This window comes from Crotalus tigris, unplaced genomic scaffold (assembly GCF_016545835.1).
Source record: "Crotalus tigris isolate CLP2741 ecotype Arizona unplaced genomic scaffold, ASM1654583v1 scf7180000024339.11422700, whole genome shotgun sequence".
Taxonomy (NCBI): Eukaryota; Metazoa; Chordata; class Lepidosauria; order Squamata; family Viperidae; genus Crotalus; species Crotalus tigris.
This window is the reverse complement of record NW_024100509.1, coordinates 4,278,256-4,304,036: the sequence shown is the minus strand read 5'-3', so window position 1 is coordinate 4,304,036 and position 25,781 is coordinate 4,278,256. Positions and strand designations below refer to the sequence as shown.

The 25,781-nt window shown below is 39.3% G+C and overlaps 1 protein-coding gene across 3 annotated transcripts; it reads right to left on the bottom strand.

Moving 5' to 3' along the window:
* Positions 1–55: 55 nt before the first annotated feature.
* On the bottom strand, positions 56–18,656 carry TMCO6 (transmembrane and coiled-coil domains 6). Of its 3 annotated transcripts, XM_039325977.1 has the most exons (13): positions 18,428–18,656; positions 18,105–18,238; positions 17,668–17,789; positions 13,936–14,045; positions 11,394–11,577; positions 10,681–10,785; positions 9,849–9,934; positions 8,834–8,950; positions 6,416–6,527; positions 6,143–6,323; positions 3,547–3,641; positions 1,456–1,623; positions 56–1,354 (listed from the first exon to the last, which is right to left on the bottom strand). In XM_039325977.1, exons 2-13 carry the CDS (start codon positions 18,217–18,219, stop codon positions 1,178–1,180), a joined length of 1,572 nt encoding a protein of 523 aa, XP_039181911.1. In that variant the 5' UTR covers positions 18,220–18,238; positions 18,428–18,656; the 3' UTR covers positions 56–1,177. The 3 variants fall into 3 exon arrangements, with proteins under 3 accessions (XP_039181911.1, XP_039181912.1, XP_039181913.1); XM_039325978.1 differs by having other exon boundaries at positions 17,668–17,799; positions 18,105–18,656; XM_039325979.1 differs by having other exon boundaries at positions 18,105–18,471.
* Positions 18,657–25,781: the final 7,125 nt, after the last annotated feature.

The following is a 25,781-nucleotide window of genomic DNA, read 5'->3' as shown; positions in this document are numbered from 1 at the left end:
CCAGCAGTGGCCAGAAGAAGTTGTGTTCATTCTTCTGATTTTTTTTCTACACTTCCCTCCATATTATATCAGTGTGTGGGTGTGCACTGGGAAATATATGGTGGATAACATTCACTCCAGTTTGGATCACATCACCAGAAAGAAGGGGAGCTTAGAATGGAAATCAGCAACTTTTGAATTTATGTACCATAAATGCCGGCGTATAAGACGACTTCTGCGAGCGCTGAAATCGGCGCCAAAGACGGGGGTCGTCTTATACGCCGGAAATACTGGTAGTTTCCGGTGTATAAGACGACGTTCTAGGAATGCGGCCCGGCTATAAAGACGGGGGTTGTCTTATACGCCGGGTCGCCTAATACGCCGGCATATACGGTATTTATTAAATTGCTGTCCAATAGACTCCAAAAATGATGTATTGGTGGATTTTTTTCCTGGAGAGGTTTTTTCCACATTCACCAACACATCCAGTTTATTTTAAACTGGGTCCATTTTTGCTGGCTTCTCTCACCCAACCAACTAAATATTAGAAGCATATATAATAACCAATTCAATGAAGAAAAATATGTGTTAAATCTGCAGGTTGGAATGCAGGACTTTGGCAAAGTATTAATGATAAATTTGAAAACTACATTCATTATGCTTAAAGTGTAAATCCAAATAGAAATACCTTAAATTCATACAAACTACTACAAATGCTTTCTATATGATCTAATAAACCTATAACCACTTTTAGATAAATTCCATTAAATTCAGCGAAATTCACTCCTGAATATTTATTTAAAACATTTTTATTAATTGTGCTAATTTTTACAGAATTCCTGGAATGCCTTAATACATATACTCCTTTTTTTAAAAAAAAAATGCTTTGATTTCATTTTTCAGCTGAAGGGAAAAGAAATGTATGTGAGCACAAATGCTCAGAAAGGAAAGGTGCTGATGGATGTGGATGTCAGTCTGTGAGAAAGAGAACACAAGAGCATAGGGATGTATTCTGTAAGATAATCCTTTTGAGATAAATTGGTTCAAAAATTGTTGCTCTATGATGAATGTTTTGTTCAAAATGAAAGTTACAAATGATACAGATATGAGAGATTTAGTAGTACAGTGCTGTTCAAAGGGTTTTGTTCAAAATTTGTTGGCAACAGGTTAATATAATTCATTTACATATGTCATTGCTTCAATTTTGTAAAGAGGTAAAATGAAGATTTTCAGTTCCAAGGGTATTATTTTGAGGGACAGCAGTTATCTGGCTAACTGTTTGAATTAGCACTTTGACTCGCTCTTGCAAATGTAGGTTGTCTTGATGCTGCTGTAAGGCGTATAGTCCAGAATGATTTACAAAGTCAACAGCAGCCTGGCAGAGTGAAAGAACATACACATTAGTATTGAAACTGCTAATACACCCTGGATTAGAAAATATAATAATACTGTGATACACCATGCATAAAAGTCTACCTTTGGCCAGTAAAGGAAGATAAGATGTAATAGTTCTAGATCTTGGCCTATTACTTGGACATCAGAAACAAGAAGGATATTTACAAGAGAAGGAAGCACAGCTTTTTGGTGCAGCATTTCACAGTAGGCAGCACCCTTGGCAGCTATATTGCACAACACTGTTAGAACCTAAAGGGGAAGATGGAATCAGAAACTAAGATGAGTAACTTCAGTTACCAATATCAATTTATACAGATATTAAAAACTTACCTTAAATATCTTACATTATTTACAAAGATTTCTTCATTGCCTTTCCACTAAGATTCAGGACACAGTATCAATGTATCTGAATCCTCACACATGAAAGCCAACAATACTTTATTGATAAGCCACATATATTTTAAATTGGAATAAAGCCATAAAAATAAATAAAAACAGAAACTGCATTCAGAGGTACTTAGCGCCTTTTTAATTTACCTCAATCCGATTTACATATATTTGGCTCTTTATTTGGCTCTTACCTGCATTATTTTATTCAAAAACGGGCTGTTTAATATTTGTGTTCTGATCACAATAACATGTTACTCTAAGATAAGGGGTACCAGTGAACCACTTGTCTTCTATACAGTTGCAAATAATAATATCTTTTTATATGATATGTATGTATGTTCATAAGGGATTCACTTTCAAATTTCACATGGGTAAATTCCCTAAGATACTTGGGGCTTTTAAAATATATTAAATACATTTCAATTTGAAAATTAATGTATATGTAATTATATTTCTAAGTTCATCCATCCTATCATACCAGCCTTAACTGAGAGTAACAATATATACAATATATACTCCTATACCGTATCAGAGATTATTTGTGTAGCTATTTTCTGAACTTGAAGAGATACAGCTAAACAAGAGATGGAAACCTACAATTCCTAATATAATGTGGCAGCAGTACTATCCAAGTGGAGTCTAAATGAAGCTTAGTTTATTCTAACAGTAACAATTTTGGGAATCTTAATTTCCATGAAGTAATTTTCGACCAATAATTATATTCCCTAATTTTTGAATGAGTAAAAATGGAAACATTCCCAATTTGGCTCTAACTACAGCAGTTGGAATCTTTTATCCACACTCAATAAACTAATTTCAATAATTTACTTGAAAGGTCCAGAAAAAAAGACAAACATAAGCTGAGGTAATCTCCTGGTAACTCAAGAGATGGTGATCTGAGCACATCCAAATATGCTATGAAATTTTCAAATGTGCCCATTAGGCCATAATAACTGAACATTTCTAATCTATAGAAATAGGAAATGACCTATGATCATTTGTTTAGCAACTGTTTAAAGTTAAGATGGTGGTTACGACCAATCCTTGGAGTTTTGGCTATCCCAGCACTGCCTTGGTCAAGAGATTGCAATCTGTGTGTTGGCAATCACACTTGATTGCCATTTGCAACCTTCTGGCAGAAAAGGTTGCAAGTTGCTGGGGTAAGTCCCACATGCATGTAATCTTCCCCAATCCCTTTGTATTTGCACCACACTGGCCATGTGTGCACCCCCCCTAATCTATTGGACATCCATGCACAACACTGACCTGTATTATTCCTCTTGTGTACCCTAATGTACCCTCCGCAACCTGTGCTTCTTGTGCATCCTCCACAATCAATGCCTCTTGCATCCCCTCTTGCGCCCTACCTGACTCATGCCTCTCATGCACCCTCTCCTCCGATTCACGCTTCTTGTGCATCTCCGCACGCACACTCCCTGATCCATAGTGCACCTCTCCTCCTTTCCCAACCCACACACTACTTGCTCTTCCCCTTGCACCCTCCTGACCCATGTTACACCTCTCGCACACCCTTGCCAACCTTCCCCAATACTTTTAAGGATGCCCTCACTCCTTTTGCATTGTCCCAGCATATTGTGTAAAGATCAGTTTTCTGAAGCAGTTACTTTGCCTTGATTAGTGGCAGGGCAAACAGTTTCATGTATGTCTTCAACTTAACCTTGCCAAAAATATCACTAAAAAGAGCTATTCGTATCAAACTGTGAATACGCAGTTCCAGATTTTTCACAATGACAACATTTTAGAAACAATATTTTTACCTACCAGCAACCTGATCACCTGATAAGAACATAAGAGCTTCAACAGATACGGAAAGACTTCCAGGCCGAGCAGAGCAGAACAAGATGTGGTGCTGCGAACTGAGAACAATACAGAAAAATCAGGCATTCGTTTACAGGTAGTCTTTGATCTAGGCCATTTGTTTAATGATAGTTTAAAGTTATGATCATGTTAAAAAAATGACTTATGACCAGTCCTTGAAATTATAGCCATCACATGCACACCCCAGTCACCTGATCAGAATTCAGATTCTTGGCAGCTAACTCCCATTTACAACGGTTGCACCATCCTGCAGTCATGTGATACTGATTTGTGGCCTTCCCAGCTATCTTCCAATAAGCAAAGTCAATGGGGAAGCCAGCAGGAAAGGTGGAAAATCATGATCATGTGATGTCTTGCTTAATAACCAGTGATTCAATTAATGACCATGGCAAAAAGGTCATAAAATTGTGTGCAGTCCCATGCCTCATTTAACTGGATTTTTCAGTCCCAATTATGATAAGTTGAGGACTCCCTGTCTGGAAGTTAAGTCATGTCAACCGATTTATTTTTTTTGTTGGTTTGAAACATTTCACTGTTTATCCAAGTAGCTTCTTCAGTCAGAGAAAGTTATTCTAACTCCTAAAAGTCTTAGGCATCATTAAGTATGGCCTCCCTGCTGAACCTGTAAAATGCTCTTAATCTTCTTGGGGACTGATAAGACAGCAGCACAAAAATGGGGGAGAGGTTGTGTCTGAAGTTTCCACTTCTATTGAGGGAAAGCTTTTCAACTAAATGGACACTTTCACTCCTCTCTCAAGCCATTTGCTGCATGTCCCCCCAAAATAAGCCCTAGCTCTTTTACACGTGCACGCAATATAAGCCCTACCACAAAAATAAGCCCTGGTTTTGGTGCAAGGCACACGCATAAAAATCAAGCTAGGGCAGGGTGGAGTTGCCTCACGGGCCACACACCCACTTAGGACTGCTGCAGCCAGACTTCCTATGCCCCGACACCTGTCATGCCGCTGCCCGAGTTCTACGGCCACTTGCCATGTGGCGCATCATGCTGCTGCCACCACTCGGCTACACGGCGCATCACACAGGTGCTGCTGCAAGCGGCAGCAGTGCAATTTGCACGAGCCACATGGTTTCCTACTGCAAGTGGCAGCAGCGGCATGATTGGCGTGATGAGCCATGTGGCCTCCTGTTGAGTGGCGGCAGCAGCGTGATGTGCCATGTGGCACGTGGCTGCAAGCAGCCAGAATTCAGGTAGGGTGCGACGGGTCAGGGCATGGGAGGCCTGGCTGTGGTGGTCCTAAGGCAGGGGTAGGCAACCTTGGCTCTTTTATGACTCGTGGACTTCAACTCCCAGAATTCCTGAGCCAGCATGTAAGACATCCCCCGAAAATAAGACTGATGCCTCTTTTGGAGGCAATATATATATTATATTGCTGATTCTGGTCCTGTGGTACTGTTTCTCCTGTGCTGGGCCACTTATGTAGAGCTCTGAACTCACTGAACTGAATTGCATACACTATATTGCTCTTCTTATGTTTTGGTGTCCAGTCTTTAGAGTGGACAAACCTCTGTCTCAGTGTGTTGGTGAGTTTGAAGAACATATTTATGTGATGTTTCCCAAATATCTGTTTTAGCTTCTCCAATACATCAGCCATGTAAGGAAGGACCAGATTCTTCTGCTGACTCTGAGTCTCAGCTTGCCTGCCATTCTTTTGTTGGATCCAGATGCTGATTTAATAAAGGCCCAATCTGAATATCCATAAGCCTTAGAGAGCTGTCCTCAGATGCCTGTATTTCTTCTTTTGGGCATCCCTGGAAGTGGGAATGTTTTCTGCCTGTGACGTAATGTCCAGATGACTCCTAGTTTATGTTGGTGGGCGTGGTGGGAGTCAAACAGCAGTTATTGGGTTCTGTGTGGTGGTTTCCTGTAGCTTTCCATTTCTAGGTTGCCATAGGACTCAATAGAAGTGGAGTTCAGGCATAACCTGTCCTCTACTTTTTATGCTGCTCTTTCATTAGTCCCAGCAAGATTAAGACCTCTTCACAAGTTCTCCAGGGAGGCCACACTTGATGACCCCTAAGAATTTTATGAGTTGGTACATTCCAAAAACTCTGCCTACTCAGATTCCCTCTAACCAACTTGCTCAGACTGAAGAAGCTACTTGGATAAGCAGTAAACCATACAAGAAAATAAGTTGCCATGCCGCAACTTCTAAACAATTCTACCTGGATGACTGAAAATCTTCATCGATATATTGAGGACTACCTGTATTTTACTTAGTACATATAGGTAATATGGAGTTGAACAAGAACTGTATTACTGAATCTGGATTTTACCACTTCTCAAAAACAGATTTTGCTCTGAGCAAGGATGTTCTATCCTACAATAAGCACTGTCTTTATTAATCTGCAATGTTCTAAAATTAGACAGTTGTTAATATTCTAACCAATTCTTTTAACTGAGTTCTTAGTATTATCAAAGCTATTACTCTTTGGAAGAGTATAAATGGCAACAAAAGAAAGACTAGCAATCCTGTTGTTCTCTGAACCAGAATATCCGAAATGTATTCAGGGGACATACCGGTGAGGTTGTTCATGAGCCACAGACATTCGCTCACAACAAAGGTGTGTATGGGGAGGAAATACTGCATAAAGACAAATAAGGCCTTCAGAAGGCACTCTTCCTTTATTAGCAGTTCATCAGTATTTGCTTCATCTTCCGCAATAAGATTGCCAACACACCGCACAACAGGGCATATCAACTGAAAGTAAAATAATATGAGATATATTCAGAAAAAAGTTTCTGAGTCTTAGTCTGGTAAATCCAATATACAGTATTTCCCTTTCACTTTACCAATTCTAGACTCTCAACAGAAGTTGTTGCTATCCGAGAGGACAATTCCAGCAACAGTTGCACTAGGGATAGCACAGTCCTTTGGGAGATCAATAATGAATTGTTCACTTGGCTACAAATAGAAGGAAACCAAAAGATAAGCATTCTGTGTCAGCAACATGGATACAGCCCAATGCTTCTCCTTTCCACTACTGTAATCCTCCCCACATTCATTTTTCAGGACACCAGATTTTGAATGTTCACAATCTGAGTGGAAGCCATGGAACGTAAGAAACGCAGATTTAGCTACAGTAGAAACTTCTTAGCAATTTTGATCTATTATCTAGAACAACCCCCAGTCCGTGGACCAGTACCGGGCCACGGCATGCCAGGAACCAGTCCTCACAAACAAGCAAAGCTCCATCCATGGGATGCAGGCAGCACACAAAACCACGCACCCCCCCCCCCAGTCAGCGGAAAAACCTCTCTCCATGGAACCAAGTCCGTGGTGCCCAAAAGGTTGGGGACCTCTGATCTAGAAGCTTACCTCTTTGGGTTTACATTACCTTATAGGAAAGAAATTAGAATATACCTTCTATTTGGGTTTACATTATCTTACAGGAAAGAAATTAGAATATACCTTCTATTTATTCCAGATCTGTAAAGTAATGGATTTATTTCATATGTTGAAGATTGCATTCATAATAATCTAAACAGAAATTTAGATGTGTGGAAATATCACTTCTGGTATTCATAATAAGTATTGATCTCATTGCACAAACATCTATAGTATTCCATTCTAAATGATACGATATATGGTAAATATCTGTTTTCTTATTCCAGAATGCAGGACATACAATAATGGTCTAAAGTTAGAGTAAGACAGATGAACTGGCTATAATGGGGGGAATCCTGTTCATATTTCAATACATCCACGGCTTCCATCAAACTGGCATGCCCTCATTGCCTACCAAATGGACTATTTTAATCTATTCAAAATGGTTAATGGCTGGAAGGGTACCTTTATGTCAATAGAGAAGTCTTTGCAGTTTTCTTGGCAACATTTTTGGAAATTGTTTTGTCATTGCCTCCTTCCTAAGGCTGGCAAGATTGACTGGCCCACCCAGCTGGGCTTGTGTCTAAGGCAGGATTAGAACTCAGAGTGTCCTAATTTCTAGACCACTGCCTTTAAGTAGTACATCAAACTGGCTTGCTCGGTTCAAAATTGGACTATCCTTATCCAAAATTTTCGGCTGATACAAAATGCAGCCTGGTAGTGGGGACCTCCTAATAATATTTCGCAATGCCAGTACTTTCAGGAATTGTGCTGGCTAGCAATTTGTCTCCAATACAATTCAAAGTACTAGTAATAAAGGCCTTTATTGCTTGGGGCATAGATTTCTTATTCACAATCTATTCACCCAAGGTGTGCAACACAGGAACCATATTAAAAGTCGCTATCCTCCACTTTCAAGAGGCAAGAGATTTAGAAACAAGCATTTTTCTTAATAGGGAACTGCTTTTCTCTGGAAATAAAATCAACATCCTCATTGTTAATATTTAGAAAACTGGTGAAAACTCACTGTATTTAAGCAAGCATTCAGAAATTAAGATATGTAGAAATTAAGATATGTAGCTAGTAGTTGAGCATTATAAATGATATTGACAATATGACTTTTACTACTGATATTATATATATGAATGTGTATGGTATTGCTTTTTATTGCACCTGTTTTTGTAAGGCATTCAGATTGTTTTTTTTTTCCCCTGAAGCAAAATAAAAGCACTTGTAAATATATAAACCCAGTTCTTTTTCTCCTGACTTTTCAATTGTACTGGTAGCTGGTTCTGTCTTTCTTTGTTCTTGCTCTTTGACTTCAAGCAGATTGGAAATTTCCTTTTTCCTGATTTTCTGACATAATCATGTTACCTTAAAAATCCAATGATATGATGCCAAAGGACCAACTTTCTGTGTTATTTTTATTGTAAATCTATGTATACAATTACCTAATGTATTTATGGAATGATAAATAGAATCCTATCAAAAGGATTGTTTTGTTCTGTTTTCTATTTATTGACCCACACACCTTCTAAACAAAACAGAAAGGCAACCAGAGAAGTAATCTAGCACATGAACTAACCTCATGTCCTATTTAAAATAACAATGTTTTCTTCTTCAGGGAAAGCCTGTAACCAAATTCTGTTTAATGACTAGCCCTGCTACCAACTGTCTTTTGATCAACATTTTCCCCATCCTTTGTTGCTAAGGAGATTAATTAATTCTTTAATGCCCACTCCTCCCACAATGACACTAGGTTTCTTTTCTCACAATTTATCTACAAAGTCTGGAATGAAAAACTATGCCTACTGCTTAACGTTTATTCCCCTCTATATGCTGACTACTATTTCAGACCTTCATTGTCCACAAAATATATTTACCTGCAAATAATGTAGTGAAGACCCCAGGCACATTCCACTGCAGTTCCTATTCTGCCTTCCAGCCTGGAACAAACCAAGTGAAGCATGTGTTGAGGGAGAGTGGATTCTAAGAGCAACCTGCAGACAAAAAGAAAATATTATTTAATTATTAAGTAGAGAACTAAGCAATCAGATAAGCACTGTCATATTAGAGAAGCTTATATGGTGTGAAAGAAAACACTATACTATGGAGGCCTTGATAAATGCAGCAAGAATTTATATATAATTTTATAGGGATACTACATGTTAATTTTCTGCATTTATTAAAATGTATATAGGTACTGATTAAGGCATCAGGCTAGAAGTGGAGAGGCTCTAGTCCTGCACTCTAGTCCTGCCTTAGGCATCAAGACAGTTTGGTAACCTTGGACCAGTCACTTTTCTCAGCTTTAGAAAGGAGACAATGACAAACCACTTCTGAAAAATGTTGCCAAGAAAACTGCAAGAACTATCTATGCAATCTCCAAGAACTGAGCATGATTAAGAAGAAATTTTTAAAATGACCAAGGAAGATACAAAACAGGGGTCTTCAAACTCGACCCTTTTATGACTCATGGACTTTAACTCCCAGAATTCTTCAGCCAGGCACGCTGGCTGAGGAATTCTGGGAGTTGAAGTCCATGAGTCATAAAAGGGCCGAGTTTGAAGACCCCTGATATACATGAAAAGGCAAAAAGAGATTATTTCTTTTTTATGGGAGGTTGTGCAAGTGACTGGCAAAATGCAGCTTACCTGTGAGAAGTAGCCCACTAGAGGCTAGCCTACTAATAAGCACCTCATTTGCCCCATATCACCCAGGACACTGTTGCTGCAGGAGCAGTTTCCAAGAGACATACCTCCTTGAGCAGCCCTCGTGCCCCAGCTTGACATTGCCATTGTCCAGTGAGGGCAGGAGGAACTGAAAAATGGTATTTGGATCCACGTGGGCATCACATAACCACAAAAGCATGTAATTCCTAATTTCAATTTCACTTACGGTATGATTTCAGCTGGAGCTTCCTTGGATTGCAAGAGTTGTGACAGAACGTAGCCAACACCTTCTTGTATCGTCACATGAGGAGACTGAAATTAAGCAATCCAACTCATCATTCAATAGTTTAGGGTCAAAGAGTCAGTTGGAGAACGAAACAGAGAATAGCAACACATGCACAAGAAAACAGATTGTTCTAAATATCTCACAAATTGTGCAGAAATATCCTACAAAAATCCTCTTGTCTGGTAGATTGTGCTAAGTTCAGTGAAGAAAAAGCTGTAACGCTGACAATTCAGTTGCCTAAATTCAGTAGCATTTCTAACAGTTTTGTGCAGAAAATAATATATTAGACCTGTGGTCAAGGTTACCTATGCAAGAACTATCTCAGAATATAGAAATACTAAAAAGTTTCTCAATAGGTTAAGCAACTCTTAGTAATACAGTAACAAGCTATACTAAAAAAAAAAGGAAGCTACCCTCTTTGAAAATTATTTTAATGTCTTAAGTAACTGTAAGATATAGCACATGCTACGGAAAAAGGAGATTCCAATTTTTTTTAGTCATGGAGAATGAAAAATGAGTGCATTATAATAGTTGACGCATTCAATCAAGACTAGGAATACCCATTTACTCTTGGATGTCATTGCAAGGTCTTGGGCCAGTCATTATTTCTCAGTGTAACTTACATCACACAATTATTATAGTAAGAATTAAAGAAAGAAAATCTCACATTTACATCAGGAAGGCCAATAAAAATGTAATAAATAAAAGTAATTCATTACTCAAAAACTGATAGTCAAAAATGGCTGGGCTAAGAATTATATTTGATACTCACCTGGATACAGGATGCCAACACTGGGATAATGCCTTGAGGTAGAAGGTGCTTCTTCACAGCTTTCATCTCAACTACTAAGTTCCCTAATGTGTATAAACACAGCTCCTGAAATACATTAGGAAAGAGTATGTTCCTCCCCTATGTTCACTCTAGTCTAACTGCAGCTTTATAAACAAGAGCTGCAAACAAGAGTAAGACTGGTAAATATTTGGAAATTTAGATGCATAATAACTATTCTAGGAGTAAAAAGGTAAAGTATATAATTTCTATAGCAACAGAAAAAAAACAAATATGTTTTATACCATACACGAAGCATTCCCATTTGGATGTTGGGATCTAGGTGAGCTGTGTTTTTAAAGTGTTTTTTAATAAGTTTCTACTGTGCAAAACAACTCATCTAATTTCCATATGATCCTCAGAACCTTCCCTCCTGGAATCAAATGGTCTGCTCTTATACCATCAAAATTGCAAAAAAACAAAAACAAACCTTGGCTTATCAGATCTGTGCCATACGAACTCAGTTTGTTGCCACTACCTAGTAGATGACCACAGACATTTTGACTTACCTTTTCTTTTTAAAGCAAATAATAGCTTACTAAAAAGAACCATTCTGAAATTATTACATTCTATAAGTAGAATTACACAGAGTTAGTAATTTAGTCACTTCTGGCTTAACAGAAGTAAGAACTATTAAGCACAAGATTCCATCTTACCATGAGAGCTACACTGTGTCCAGAAAGGTAAGTCAGGAGATAAGAAGTTGCTGGTAAGCATGCTTCGACCACAGCAGAATCAGTAGACAGTGAAAGTTCGTGTAAACAGCAAGCCGCATCCATCTGCAGATTGGCTAGATTGCTGGTAAATAGGCCAATCAGCGCAGTCATACTTCCCTCTAACCTATCAATTAAAACATATATATTCTCCTGCTACAATGCATTCTTGCTGGATATGTCTGCCAAGGAAAGCAATGCACAGTTGAAAGTAACCTAGTAAAACAGTTACAGGTGATCTGACTCTTGTCAGCCCTTCATACTAGTCCAGACAAGAAGCACAAACTATGAGTATTAATATTATCTACATTATAAGGCTACAATAACAAAAACTTACAAGTCTGAAAGTATTTCTCACCTCCTTTACTTTTATTTTCCAGAAAACTAGGGAGGATCTAGTTCACAGGTTGGCAACCTGCAGCTCCAGAGCCACATGCAGCTCTTTGAGCCTTCCCCTGTGGCTCCCAGCCTCCTCTGCCATGTGCAGAGAGAGACAGGGACAGAGAGAGGCAATTGCACTTCCCTGCCTCTCTCTCTGTCTCTCTGTGTGTTTGTGTTTGTGTGTTTGTATAAAAGAGAGTGGACTCACAGTGTTCTCTGACAAACTGAAAAGCTTTTTGGGAGGGTCTCCTCCTTTTGCTGCGTCTCTGCAGGAAGCAGGAAGGGCAGGAGAGAGCTAGCTGGCCCAGCTATTCAAAATAAATAAGCGTGAGCACTAGGGAATTCTAAACTATAAAAGTTTAATAAAAAACACCAAGCTTATACACACACACACACACACACACACACACACACACACACACACACACGGTAAAAAAGGATATATGCAGTGTTATCTTCATTTTAGATGTCAAAAGGGTTTTGCAGCTCTCAGTGTTTTGTTTTCGGTGGGAAACAGTGTCTCTTTGAGTGTTTTGGGTTGCCTACCCCTGATCTAGTTCTTTCTTCTGTCTTTCAAGATCATTCCCACATACCATTACAACCCAAGAGGCCAGGATAAGCAAAAGTGAATAGCATTTATGGAACCAGAACAACAATAAAAACTTGAGTGCATTTACTCCCCTCACCAAGAGAACTGGAATAGAATACAACATGTACATTTTTGAACACAGATCAGAAAGTTTAAAGATTTGGGTTTTTTTTCCCCTTCCAAATTTGAGTTATCTATTGCAGGTTTGAAGTACATCAGCTAAGTGGAGCAAAGGGGCTGCTAAGTAACTCCCCATTCATAATATTTGTTTCTGAAGCTGTTGATTTTTTCCTATATAAGAAAAGGCAAAGGTACAAAATTATCTACATTCAAAACACTGAACAGTAATAGGTGCAGAAGTTCATCTTCTTAACCCCTGTATAAATCAGAATTAAATTCCTATAATCTGTCCTGCTAAAATAAAATTAATATCTAACTTCTTAGTGAGGACTGAAAGTTAATTAAAATTAACCAAGAAAATGGATGCTCCTCTACATATGAAATGTGAATATTTTGTAATTAAGTGTTTATATACAAACTTAAATTTTCTCCTTCTGTGCCAAGCAAAAGAGTGTAAAAGCAAAAGACATAAATATTTATGAAGAAGGAACCAAAGCAATGCCTTTCCTACCAAGTAACCAAGAAAGGCAGACTCCTGTTGGTATAATATAAAATATATATCTTTATATTTTTCTTTTTAGGAAGGTTTTTACCACTAATGCTTCCTATTCCAGACTGTTATACAGGTCAACTGCAAATACTTGATTTAGAGAGAAAATTAACTTAACCTCCCTTAAGTTCCAGCAAATTCCTTTAAACTCTATTTGCTCACTCAATGACGAAGTTATAATACATATAAAAATTGATAACAAATGACGTCTTCAAGACCAAATGCAGAAAAAAGGCAGTAAAACTGGAATTCTATAATATGTTCTGCTTTAAAAGACATACATTAAAAGATGCCTTCTGGATTCAACAGGAAAATTTCCTGAAAGCTCTAAAACCAATTGCTTAAGCTATTACGGATACTCTTAAATCTAGACACTGAAACAAGTAATAAGGTAGATGCTTCTGAATCTAGACATTGAAATAATGAGCCAAATCTTACCAAACAACCAAATCAGCCATTTCCCAATGGTTATATGTAGATGTTCACTAGCATATAAGTCAAGATCAAAGCCTTGGAGGACCCATGTTACCCAGCCATGTTACCCTTCTGAAAACAATGGGGGGGAGGGGGGAAGGCAGTGGGAAAGGCCTCCTGCCCAGATACTTCTAAAATGTGGCAGCATGAAGTCTAGGTTAGTGTTTCCCAAACTTGACAATTTTAAGGCATGTGGACTTCAACTCCCAGAATTCCACAGCCAGCGTTGCTGGCTGTGGAACTCTAGGAGTTGAAGTCCTCATGCCTTAAAATTGTCAAGTTTGGGAAACACTGGTCTAGGTCATCCTATCCAGCCAAAGAAGCAATTTCTACTAAGGATCATTCTATAATGGAAGCATACATCAGCTAACCTGATAAATTTCTGCTGGATTTCTCTGTGCTGTAGTCCTTGTCGAAGAAGATGCATGGAGGCTGTTCTGTCTTCTGTTCCTCTCTGGGTCTTTTTTAAAAGCTGTGAAACCTGCCAGCGAGCAATACTGAATCAACACAAAACTTTACCGAGAAACCAAATTTTTGAGATGGAAGCTTGTTTTTTATTCTTAGTATGAAAGGCAAAAAATAAACCACATTTTGCAATAGGAGACTCTTTTGTCAAGAAAACAAATGGGTCGTAGAACAAATCAATCCAGAATTTTCACTCAAGGAATAAATGGCCACCCAAATGATAAAAATCAAGATGGGTATAGCTGAAGCATGGATGACTGTCCAAAATGGACCAACTCATTAACAACTGCAGCTGGCATACCAGGAATAACTGATAAAACTTTTTCTTGCCATCATTTGGAAACCTAAAGACACTCCTCTGTTCAGTAATGAATACAGGTAGTCCTCAACTTACAACAGTTCATTTAGTGACCATTCAAAGTTACAAAGGCACTGAAAAAAGTGTCTTATGACAGTTTTTCCCACTTTACAACCACTGCAGCATCCCTACGGTCACATGATCAAAATTCAGATGCTTGGCAACTGTCTGGATGGTTGCAGTGTCACAGGGTCATGTGATCGCTTTGTGACCTTTCGATAAGCAAAGTCAACGGGGAAGCCATGTTACTAACAACTGCAATGATTCATTTAACAGCTATGGCTAGAAAGGTCATAAAATGGGGCAAAATTCACTTAACAAACATCTCATTTAGCAATGGAAATTGTGGGCTCAAGTGGTCCCACGTCTAGGACGACCAGTACCATCTTCCCAGACAGACATAGCTGCCCAGACTATCCTTATTATCTTTCTCCTTTCAGGACAAGAATTTAGTTTACACGCCTTTATTGTTTATTTATTGATTAAATTTATAAGCTGCTCATCTGTCACTTTGTTTGCTCCATTCTTAGTGCTCCTGTTTATGGCTCTAGCCGGCCTGGAGTGGAAAATGGAACAATTTTATAGCCGTTCTTGTTGCCCCAGCACCTTCTTAATCTTGAGTGGTCTCCAAAAGATAAGCAGGGAGTCAATGGGAGGCTGCAAGCAATCTCCAAAGATGCAAGTAGATTGGGAGTTAAAAAGAAACACATCCCAGAAGGCAGTGGAAATATACTTCCACAGAGTTGCCAAGAAAGCCACATAACTAAACACATGACATTACCAGGAGCTAAGCATGACTTGAGTGTGACTTAACCCAAGCCATTCCTGTTCAATCTCTGGGAGAAAAAAGCATCTCCGAAATTTACAGCTACTTGCTAACATGAAGCTAAATGATACATAACAAGAGGTCTGATGGCTTTCGTGTATGGAAAAGGCCTATTGATCTTATTGAAACATTTAATATCACAAGGACCCCCGTCCTCCATTCATCAATCCTAATTTTATTTCCAGTGTAAAATAACAATTTTATTATAGTTTATTTGGAGCAGAAAAGAGAGTTACAAAGAATAAAAGTTTAATAACATTAATAAATTTAGCAAATGTTAACTATTATATCCCAGACAATATGCATTAGGAATACATTCCTGTGCAGCTAGAATACAATTGTACACCAGGTTCTAATTTCAAAGAAGAAAACAAATTGTAACTAAAGGTACTGTATGCTTAATTTAAATCTTTAATTTACAAAATAAATTAAGAAAGGCTGAGGTAGCCCCAGTAAATTAAAAAAAAAAAGCTAATCAGCAAAAAAAATACAGTGTCATGTTTGTCCTAGAACCCCTGCTTTGTCTAGGACAGTGTTTCCCAAACTTGACAATTTTAAGGCATGTGGACTTCAACTCCCAGAATTCCACAGCCAGCATTGCTGGCTGTGGAATTCTGGGAGTTGAAGTCCTCATGCCTTAAAATTGTCAAGTTTGGGAAACACTGGTCTAGGACAATGGAATTTTATTATCTCTACCCTCTAAGAATGGAACATCCAACCTCTTAAAATCACTCAAAACAAAACAGAGCCCTAGATGGATAGAGTGATGCCAGACATTCAGCCTAGCTTTAGAAAAGCTTAAGAAACAAAAGACAATTTTTGCTAAGTTACATTGGATAACTGAGAAAGTCAAATACCAAAAGGAAATCAATGTATACTTGTTTATAGAAAGGTTTTGATTTGTGTCAATTATCTCAAACTGTGGAATGTCCTAAAAAACCTGGAATCCTAGAATATTTCATTGTCTTCATGAAAAACCTATACACAAGTAGTCACAGTCTAGATCAGTGATGGCGAACCTTTTAGAGACCGAGTGCCCCCAAACTGGCCCGCCCCTGCCCCACCCTCTGCCCTGCCCTGCCCCACTCCACCCCCTGCCCCGTTTCCACCCCGCCGCATCCTGCCTGCCCGCAGGGCTACTCACTGCCTCCAGGGCCCGCCGCAGATCGCCCAGGCAGCCCAGCAGCGCCATGGCAGACATGCCCTCTGCCCGCGCCCCGCGGCATCAACTGTGTGCGTTGGGGCGTGAGGGCAGAGTCTTGTCTACACTGCCTGGCTGCCATGTCCTTGGCTGAGCTGCTCTGCGTGGGCCACGCTCGGGGGCAACTCTCCTCCAGGGGGTTGCTGATGAGGAGGGGATCGCGGGCGGAGGCAAGGCTGGGGCAATGGCATGTGTGCCCACAGAGAGGGCTCCAAGTGCCGCCTCTGGCACCCGTGCCATAGGTTCGCCACCACTGGTCTAGATGAAGCATGGCAAAACAGGCTGGCTTCAGGTCAGCAAAAAGGTAAGGTAAAGTAAGATACTCTCCTTTATGCAGAATATATACTGAGGGAAGCTGAATTGGAAGAAGATGGCTGTCATTTGAAAACTGGAGGAAGAAACATGAATATTATACTGATAAAACTACTTTAAGGAAATGGAAATATTCTGCAAGCTGTCATAATAAAAGTTACGGACCACAGTGAAAAAATGGAACTCAAATTAAATATAAAGAAGCTACTGACAACCGGTACAGCAACTAGAAATTCAGAAATGACAATTAAGATATTGAAGTGGTAGATACAGTCTACTTTTTAGGACTACCAATAGTAAAGGACCAACAGTCAAAAATATTCAGATCCTGGGATGTCTCTAAACCTATAAAGATCAGAATCAAGCAGGCAATAGTTTTCCTCTGACACTCTATAAAAACAAAAGTGATCTTTTAAGAAGCAGGGTAAAAAGAGTTTTGATGAATTTTGGTGTTGATATTGGAAAAGACTGTTGTTAGTACCCTGGATTATCAAGAAAACAAATAGAACAAATCAATCCAGAGTTGTCACTCAATATGGCCACCCAAATTATAATTGTCTGGTCTCATTATGTAAAGACCTACCTTTTTTGAGAAATCTATAATGCTGGGAATGGTGAAAAGAAAGAGAGAAGCAAAGTGAGCAGACTTGATGGTAGCAATGATGTGTGCACCACTGAAAGACCTGAAGGACCAGGCTGAGGAACTATCACCCTGGCGAAGGTCTATCTATGTAGTCATTAATGGTCAAAACTGACACATGTCACACAATCTGATAGCATGTAATCAATCACTCTTTAAGAATGCTGAAGGGAGGGCATTAAAGCAATCTCTGGAAAATGGCCACAGTACTTTAGGTAAGTTTCCAGAAAGTTGATAACCCAAAGACTGGAACTGAATACACTGCAGTGAATTCCAATTCATTTAGTGAAGTATACATTACCTGTTCCTCTGATAAAAGAGCTGCTGCTTCACCATCCATTTCAACTTCTCCATCTGATGACTTGTCTTCACATAAACGCCGCTTACTGAACAACTGTTTTAGCCTCCGTGCACTTCTCAGAGCTGTAACAAACTTGTAAAATTATCAAAGTGTCCTTGTATAAAAGGAAGACTGAACTTTTAATGTTATTGTACAAGATTGCACAGCTGTTCAATTATGTAAAAATGCAATTGACAAGGGAAAGCATAATGAAAGCTTATACAGATGAATCAAAGAATGGGAATCTTTTGAGACATTTAGTAAGATTGATCTTTTTTTAATCTAAGTTAAAATTTTGGATGGAATCGTGCTAAAATGACAACATACATTAAGTGGGATAAAAAATAATGAATTGCCTCAGCTCAAAACTAAATAAGGAAATTAGAAACACAAGTTACCTGCTTCTCTCTCTCTCCACCAGGTTCGCAGGTGCTCAACACTGCATCCACGTGAATGATAACAACTTCTCTTCCAGCTTTTCGGACCAGCCGTTCCAGGTACCGAAGCAGCCATCAAGCTCGAAAACCCGAGACTGAGCGAAAAGAAATAGCCAAAAATCAGACACAGGACTGTGGCATGAGATGTCGTTCTCTTTTTAAAGTCCAGCTTAGTCAGCTCCAGTTCTGATTTGGGCTCTGGGCTTATACATTCGTTTTCTGTACGACTCCCAACGTCGCATTCACCCGAGTCAGCAAGAGGCGCTCTATCAATGCCAGCCCACCTTTCCTCAGCCCTTTCGAAGACAGCCGAAGGGGAAATGGGACATCACGGAGCAGGTGACTCCAATAATCTTTTCCTGAAGGCCTTTTCCCGGTGCGAAGGGCTACTGCTGTACGCCGTTCCTAGAACAGAACCAAAACAAGCAACCTCCCTTCTCCGGCCCACGTTGGCTCCCCGCAGCCTTTTTCCTCGGAGACACACGCCTCACGTAGCCGGAGGACGTCTGCGCAGCAGAAAGGGGCGGGCCGCGTTGTTCGGCCGCGCCTGGAAAAAGCAGCCGATGCGGGGGGGGGGGGAAGGGAATGGGAACTGCAGATTGGAGGGTTGTAATGTGGCGCGCGACTGCCCCCCGGGGGTGTCTCTCAGAAGGGGGGGCGGAGCTAAAGTGATATTTTGGGGGAGGTGTAGAACTTGGATGAAAGGTGGGACACCCAGGCTTTAATTTGATAATTTAATCTGACAATGTAATTTGGCAAGGGACTAAAATTAACGAATAGGGGAAATGCTGAGGACATAGGGTTATCAGTGCATGTAATATAGATGTTTGTGCAGGTAATAATGTCAACCTTGCTGTCAAGCAAAATCAAGCTTTTAATAGTGAGTGCCGTACCAAGTGTACTAATCAGAAAGGTGGTAAGGAAGTAAGGGAACTCAGGCACCATACAGGATATGTAGAAAGTAAACATAGGGTCAGTCAAAAAGGACTCAAATGTGTATACACCAACGCACAGAGTATGAGCAATAAACAGGGTGAATTAGAAATTCAAATAAATGAGGGCAGATATTTTGTTGCCATTACGGAAACTTGGTGGGATGAAACCCACAAATGGAACATACAGCTAGAGGGATTTAAATTATTTAAAAGAAACAGACTAAATAAAAGAGGAGATGGAGTTGCACTATATATAAGAAATAACTACATCTCTACAGAAATAGAGCACAACAGTGATAAAAACTGTCTTGAATGTGAAGGGTTCTGGAACAAAGGGAAATTGTTTAGTCTAACTGTTGCTTTCTTGCTTTTTGTAATCAGCTTTTGCACCAGGAAAATTTCATGCAGGCATGAGAATCATGTAGGTGGATGGGATATACTGAAGGAGGGAATAAGGGAGTGTACAGGAATGATTGATGTCTTTCTTATGATGTAATGGCTCTGTTGCTGATTTTCATTGGCTAACAAAGTTTATAAAGCAATGCTACCAACTTTCTAGGGTGTGGCACTTCTAGATGTGACTCTGTCAGCGTTCGAGATTGTTGGCCAGCCAGCTGCTTGATTTGATCAAATAAAATGCTGCTTGATCAAGAAGTCTCCGCTTGGGTTATCTGATTAGATTGACATGATATCTCAAGTTCAAGTAAGGGACTGGGACCTTACAAATGCATTTGGGTGAATATAAAAGGGGGGGGGATAAATGATATTGCCTTAGGTGTATACTATAGGCCACCCAATCAAACAGAGGAAATAGATAAACTTTTAACAGTTTACTAAAGTATGTAGGAAGCACATCACAATAGTAATGAGGGACTTTAACTACCCTGACATCAACTGGGAGACAAACTCTGCACCAAGTGGAAGATCAAGCAGGTTCCTGACAAAACTAGCAGACAACTTTGTCTCTCAAAAGTAGAGAAGGAAACTAGGGGATCAGCCATATTGGACTTTATTCTCATTAACAGAGATGAAATGATAGATGGTGTTAAAGTTACAGGAACCTTGGGGGGGGAGTGATCATGCAATATTGGAATTCAAGGTTATGCAAGCATAAGCAATAAAACATAGTCAAACTAGAGTTTTCATTTTCTTTTTCATTGCAAGCACAAAATCTGGAAGCAATTTCAAGATAGAAACTAGTTTAAATGTATTCTCATCTTTGGATCAGTTTAACCAGTGCTTTTTTTCTTAAAAAAAAAAAAAAAGGTGCCAGAACTCACACACGTCATACAACCCGCTTTGCCTACCCACAAGGTTCCATCCAAAAAAGGTGCCGGAACTCTGTTCTGGGCGTTCTATGAGAAAAAAAGCCCTGAGTTTAACCATCTCTACATCTCCACATTGCTGTAGGGGATAATATATACCTCTATTGACTCATTAATCTTTATCCTGATTCATATTAAAAGAATCCTCAATAAGGATTCAATTTTTTTTTACCCTAAAGGGAGAAAACACTTTCCCTAGTTTTAGTATTTTATTAACATTAAGCAATACTCAAATATTATATATAAAAGTGAAAACAGAACAAAACTAAACAACAACAACCAAAAGAAAACCCTTCTTCATTTTAAACCCAGAACACAAAACTACATTAGGGCTTTCACAGTTTTACAAAAGGAACAAACAGACAAACAAAGCTAAACAAAGCAAAACATCAGCAAAAATGGGCATACATTTATAAACTTATTGTATATATATATATAAAGCTACCTTAATACTATATTTCAATACATATGTCAAAACTTATAAAATCCATCCTAACTAATTACACCATTAAATTTAAGTCACTCCCTCCAGCTTGTCTTCATATAATGTTTTTATTCCTCTGAAGGGTGTCATTTTTCTTCAAGGAGGTCTCAACCTTTAAAATTTCCATCTCTAAGATATCAATCATATCTTTCTTTCTCAAAATATTTTCCACCTTGTTGATGTCCATAAGGAAAAAGTCCCAAACTTGCCTTCTTAAGAGTTGTAAATTTACTTGACACTCTTGTTTCACTTGCACTAGGAGGCTTTTATTCAAACCATCATCATAATAGAAACTGGTGTTAGATTTATGTTCCAAAGGTACAGTTAGGTTATTTAAATTATGCAGCAATTGTAGAGTTAACATAGTGAGTTGATAGTTTTATACAGTGGGTTGATAATCTTTTTTGATCTCCTCTGTATCATTGACACCTTTAAACTTTAGAGAATTTATTGTATATTTGATTTTCTGTATAGACTTTTGAAAAATGTCTTTTATCTCTTTAATTCCAAATCAGAATTAGACGTCTTCATGTTTGACTTCAGCTCTGTGTAGTGGTCAAAAAATGTTATTTCTTTCTTTCTTCCTTTTATTTCCTCTTTTTCCCTTTTCTGGCCAATCAGAACTCATAACAAATGGAAGATATCAACCACCACCACCACCCACTACAAAACTACAAATTATTTTAAATGTAGTAAATTAAAAGTCACAGCTTTTATCCTTATATTTCACCAGAAAAAGTACTCCTCATTTCATTCTTTTGGCCTTCAGCAACCTTCTTTCCTTGCCATTTAACAATAAAGGAGTCTCAAAAATGGCGAATAGTTTCAAAAAAGAGTATTAAGCTGTAGTTAAAGAGAGCCTCTTTTAGCTCATAAAGGTAATAAGCGAATAAATTGATTAAGAAATGAAGGGCACAGCTTTTTGTCCATTTGAAAAATAAATCCCAAAATGGCTGTTTTATCCAACTCCGATGTGGTTTCTGCTCCACCCTCCAGCTTCAGCTCACCTGCACAGCTTCTAAAATGGCTTGCAGACTGATGCTGTTATCGGAGGGTCTTGAGGGATGATTCTGAGACACTCCCTAATCCAGGAGGGTCAAATAAACAAGAGGAAGCCTGTTCCTTCTATTGCTGAGTTGGAAAAATGACAGTCCAGAGAAAGGAGACTCTCAGGGCATGTCAGCTAGCTGGCCATGTCTTCACCGGACAGGAGATCTGAATATTTTCTCAATGCACTGTAAATTGAGAGCAAACCTGACTCATTATTATCATGTTTCCCTGAAAATAAGACCTGATCTTTATTTATTATTTTTGCCCCCAAAAGAGGTACCAGGTTGTATTTTTTGTGGGGGGTCTTTTTCACTCACCTCGCCACAGTGGCACCAATAGCCCTGCCCAGCTCGGTTCTTGGCTGCAGAGGCCTTCTAGAAAGGCCTCTGACTACGAAATGTAGTCCGGAATTCCATTCTCAGCCACAGAAGAAGTGGTTCGGCGAGGCAAGTGTCGGTCCATGGGAGGACTGGCTACAGTGGTAAGCTCCACCATCCCCACTCCCACCCTAGCTTGATTTTTAGGTGTGCGCCTTACCCCAAAACTAGGGCTTATTTTGGGGTTAGGGATTGGGTAGCACTTATATTAGGCCCACCCCCCAAAATCAAGCTAGGGCTTATTTTCAGGGTAGGTCTTTCTTTCGGGGAAACACTGTAGCACTGATGATATTATTTAGTATGGGTAATGAAATGTCTGCAAGAAAACAACCAAGCTCAGCACCAAGGAACAATAACAACAACAAAACAACACCAGAAAAACTGCAATTCTGGTGTAAAAGAGCACTTTTGTTATCCAGTAAGACAACTGACAAAATAAAAAAGCTGTTTGAGGATGTCTAGTCATAGATAAGTACCCAAGTCTTGCTTCTAAAATCAGAAAGTTGATCAAATGCTTTCCACAGCCAACTTGCTGCAGCCATTTCGCCACAGCCAATTTGCAATGGCCATCTTGCCACAGTCATTTTGCTGCAGCCAATTTATCGTGAGATAGCTGGCCATGGCCAACTTGCCATGCAACATTTTGCCCCAGGACAATTCCACATGGGATAACTCAGTGTGACAAATATTATCTGTCACTGTTTCTTCAACATTATTTTCATTGACAAAGTCCAAAATTCCAAAGGCAGGAAAACAAATCCAAAATCCACAAGTAATGTCTGAGGTTCAGAGTCCAAAAACATTCCAAAGTTCAAAATACAGAGTCCACGAAAGTCAAGAAAGTGGACGCCGCCTGGCTTCCGGTTTGCAATCGCGGCGCCAGCGGATGCTCAGAGAGGCTGCTCTCTCCGCCATCTGGTTCTTCTTCGTTGAAAGACCCTGCAAAAGGTCAAAAGTCACCCTGGAGGGGCGACCACCGGTGAGGAGGACCCTCGACGACCGCAGAAGGGTGGCAACCCTTCAGTTGGATCCGAGGCAACTCCTCTGGACCGACAAAGAATAGATCGGCCATTAACATCACCAAGCCGTTCCTGCCGAAAGCCCAAAGCACTACTAAGCACGACGAAAGCAACCTGGAGGAGTTGGGTGAGACTTTACCTTACCTTTCCTGCTTCCCATCTATCTTCCTGTAAAAGCCTGTGAATACCTTCTTCTCCCTTCTCAATTCTGCGGCTCCTGCCTACATTGGGAATATGAAGCTAAGCAAGAAAAAAAAATAGAACAACTAGACTAAATGACTAAATATCTGGATCTGTAATTTCTGTATACCTTGGCTCTCAAAAAGTTCTTTATTCTTACAGAGACCTATTGTTTTCTTTGTTTGCTAAGCTGGAAAAAAAAAAAAGAATATTTCTTTCTTTCTTTTTTGAACCAGATAACAGCTTAACTGTGCATGGCACTAGAGACATCTTGTGGCGAAACTTGGTACAGCAAGTGAAATTTTCTTTTTTTGACTGGGAGACTTCTGAGACTAAAATTTGTCCTTGACATTATCAAAAAAGATAAGAACCCGAAACAGCTGGGTGGTGAAAACAATGTTCTATAGTGGAAGTGGATTCCTATTGACTCTCATTAAAAATAGCCTCCACTAAAGGACAGAAATGGAGGAACACCACCCATAGCTTAACTTTAAATTTATACTTGAAAAAATCTTAGAGGCTATTGAGCAAATGAATTCCAGACTGAAAGATATACGTACCACCTTAAAGCTACAAAACGCAGCCCTGACTCCAATAGACAAACTCACAACCCAAAAAGCAACAGAAGAAGAAGGAATTAATAGCAAAGTGGATTTTAAATAATGCCAGCTACAATCTACTCAGAACTTTGATATCCAAAGTTTGATTGCATCCAAAGAATTTGCAATTTCAACAGGAACAGAAATTGAGGAAAGCAGCACTAAGATGAAAGATGCTGAAGACTTACATACACAATACACTGAGAATTCAGATAACCCAGATGACCAAAAAACAACTACAACACTGAATATGACCTTTCATCTAAACCAGCTGAAATCAGAAGAAGAAGATCAGCCTGAATTCATGACAAATACACTAAGCCAATTATGGAGATTTAAACTATCAGGCCAACAATTTAATGACTATGAAGGGACTACCTTCCTTGATAGGCTGATGACTGGATGGTCTCCCTTTATTCAAATGACATATGCAGGAATGAAGGGAGATCTACCCGAGGATTTAAAAGCCCTGTTATGGAAGCCTGTTTGGCACAAAAGAAAAGCCAGAGTTAGACTTAAAAAATGGTTTTCTTTATGTGACCTCTAATGGAAGAGCTTTAAATCGTACTTAATGAGATAAGGAGATTTTAAAAGATATCAATTGATGTAATATTCAGGATTTATATTTATAGGGGAAATAAATTAGTTACTAGAATAATAGTTTTGAATTATAACATAGAAGATGGATTCAGATGATAAAAGTTATTTTATTAGTAAGCGATGAATATGATTGTGGAATAAACTAAGAATTTATTTGAATAAATATAAGTGTATTTTAGAAATGATAACTATTTTGTAATGAACTAAGGGAACCGTGGGCTATCCGAAATCTAAATACTATGGATATTAACTGAAATACGGTAATTGAAACCAGATAAAAGGTAAAAACAGGATTTGAAGGCATATAAATCAAAAGTTGTCGATAAATGTTTCAAATAATTGAGTTATAACTAGCAATGTATTAATCTGAGATTTGGTATAATAACTAAGGGAAACAGAGAGGAATTTTTGATGATGTAAACCGACATATTTATGGGAAAACGCGTAACTGGACTATGTATTACCCAACCACCAAGTTGCTTCCTTAATACCTAAAGCTTTGTTAAAATAGAAAATTAATAAAACTTGTTTTAAAAAAAAAGGTGGACGCCAAGGCAAACAGGTATTCCTGACAAGCACACCTTCCCCAACGTCTGGTTAAATCACCCTTCCCCAAGTGTTCCTTATGAGGAGGGGCGGGCTGCTTTCTTGCGAGCAAACCTCACCAACCTATTCTGTGCCTCCCTCTGCTCTGCTCTGCTCTCTATGCCTGCAGATTGGGTGAGGGAGGTAGCTATTCCTCATCAGAGGTGGTCTAGAGCCTGTCATCTCCGCTGGCTTTCTGCAGCTGATCTGCTCCTGTAAGTAACTTTCTGTCCTGTTGCCCCCCCTCCCCACTACCAGATAGCCCTGGGACTGCCTCATCCTCAGTCCCTGGACTCTGCATGCTCTGAGGGAACCATGGCATCCGTGTCAGATGGTCCCAGTTTCAACAGTTCTCCAAACTGGAATCCAACCAAGTTATGACAGGTACACTGGGAAAGGGGAGAAATTCTGGAAGAAAATATTACTACTGGACTGCTACCTATAATATTGCATGAGTGCAACCTTGGAGTCACCAAGCTCGATC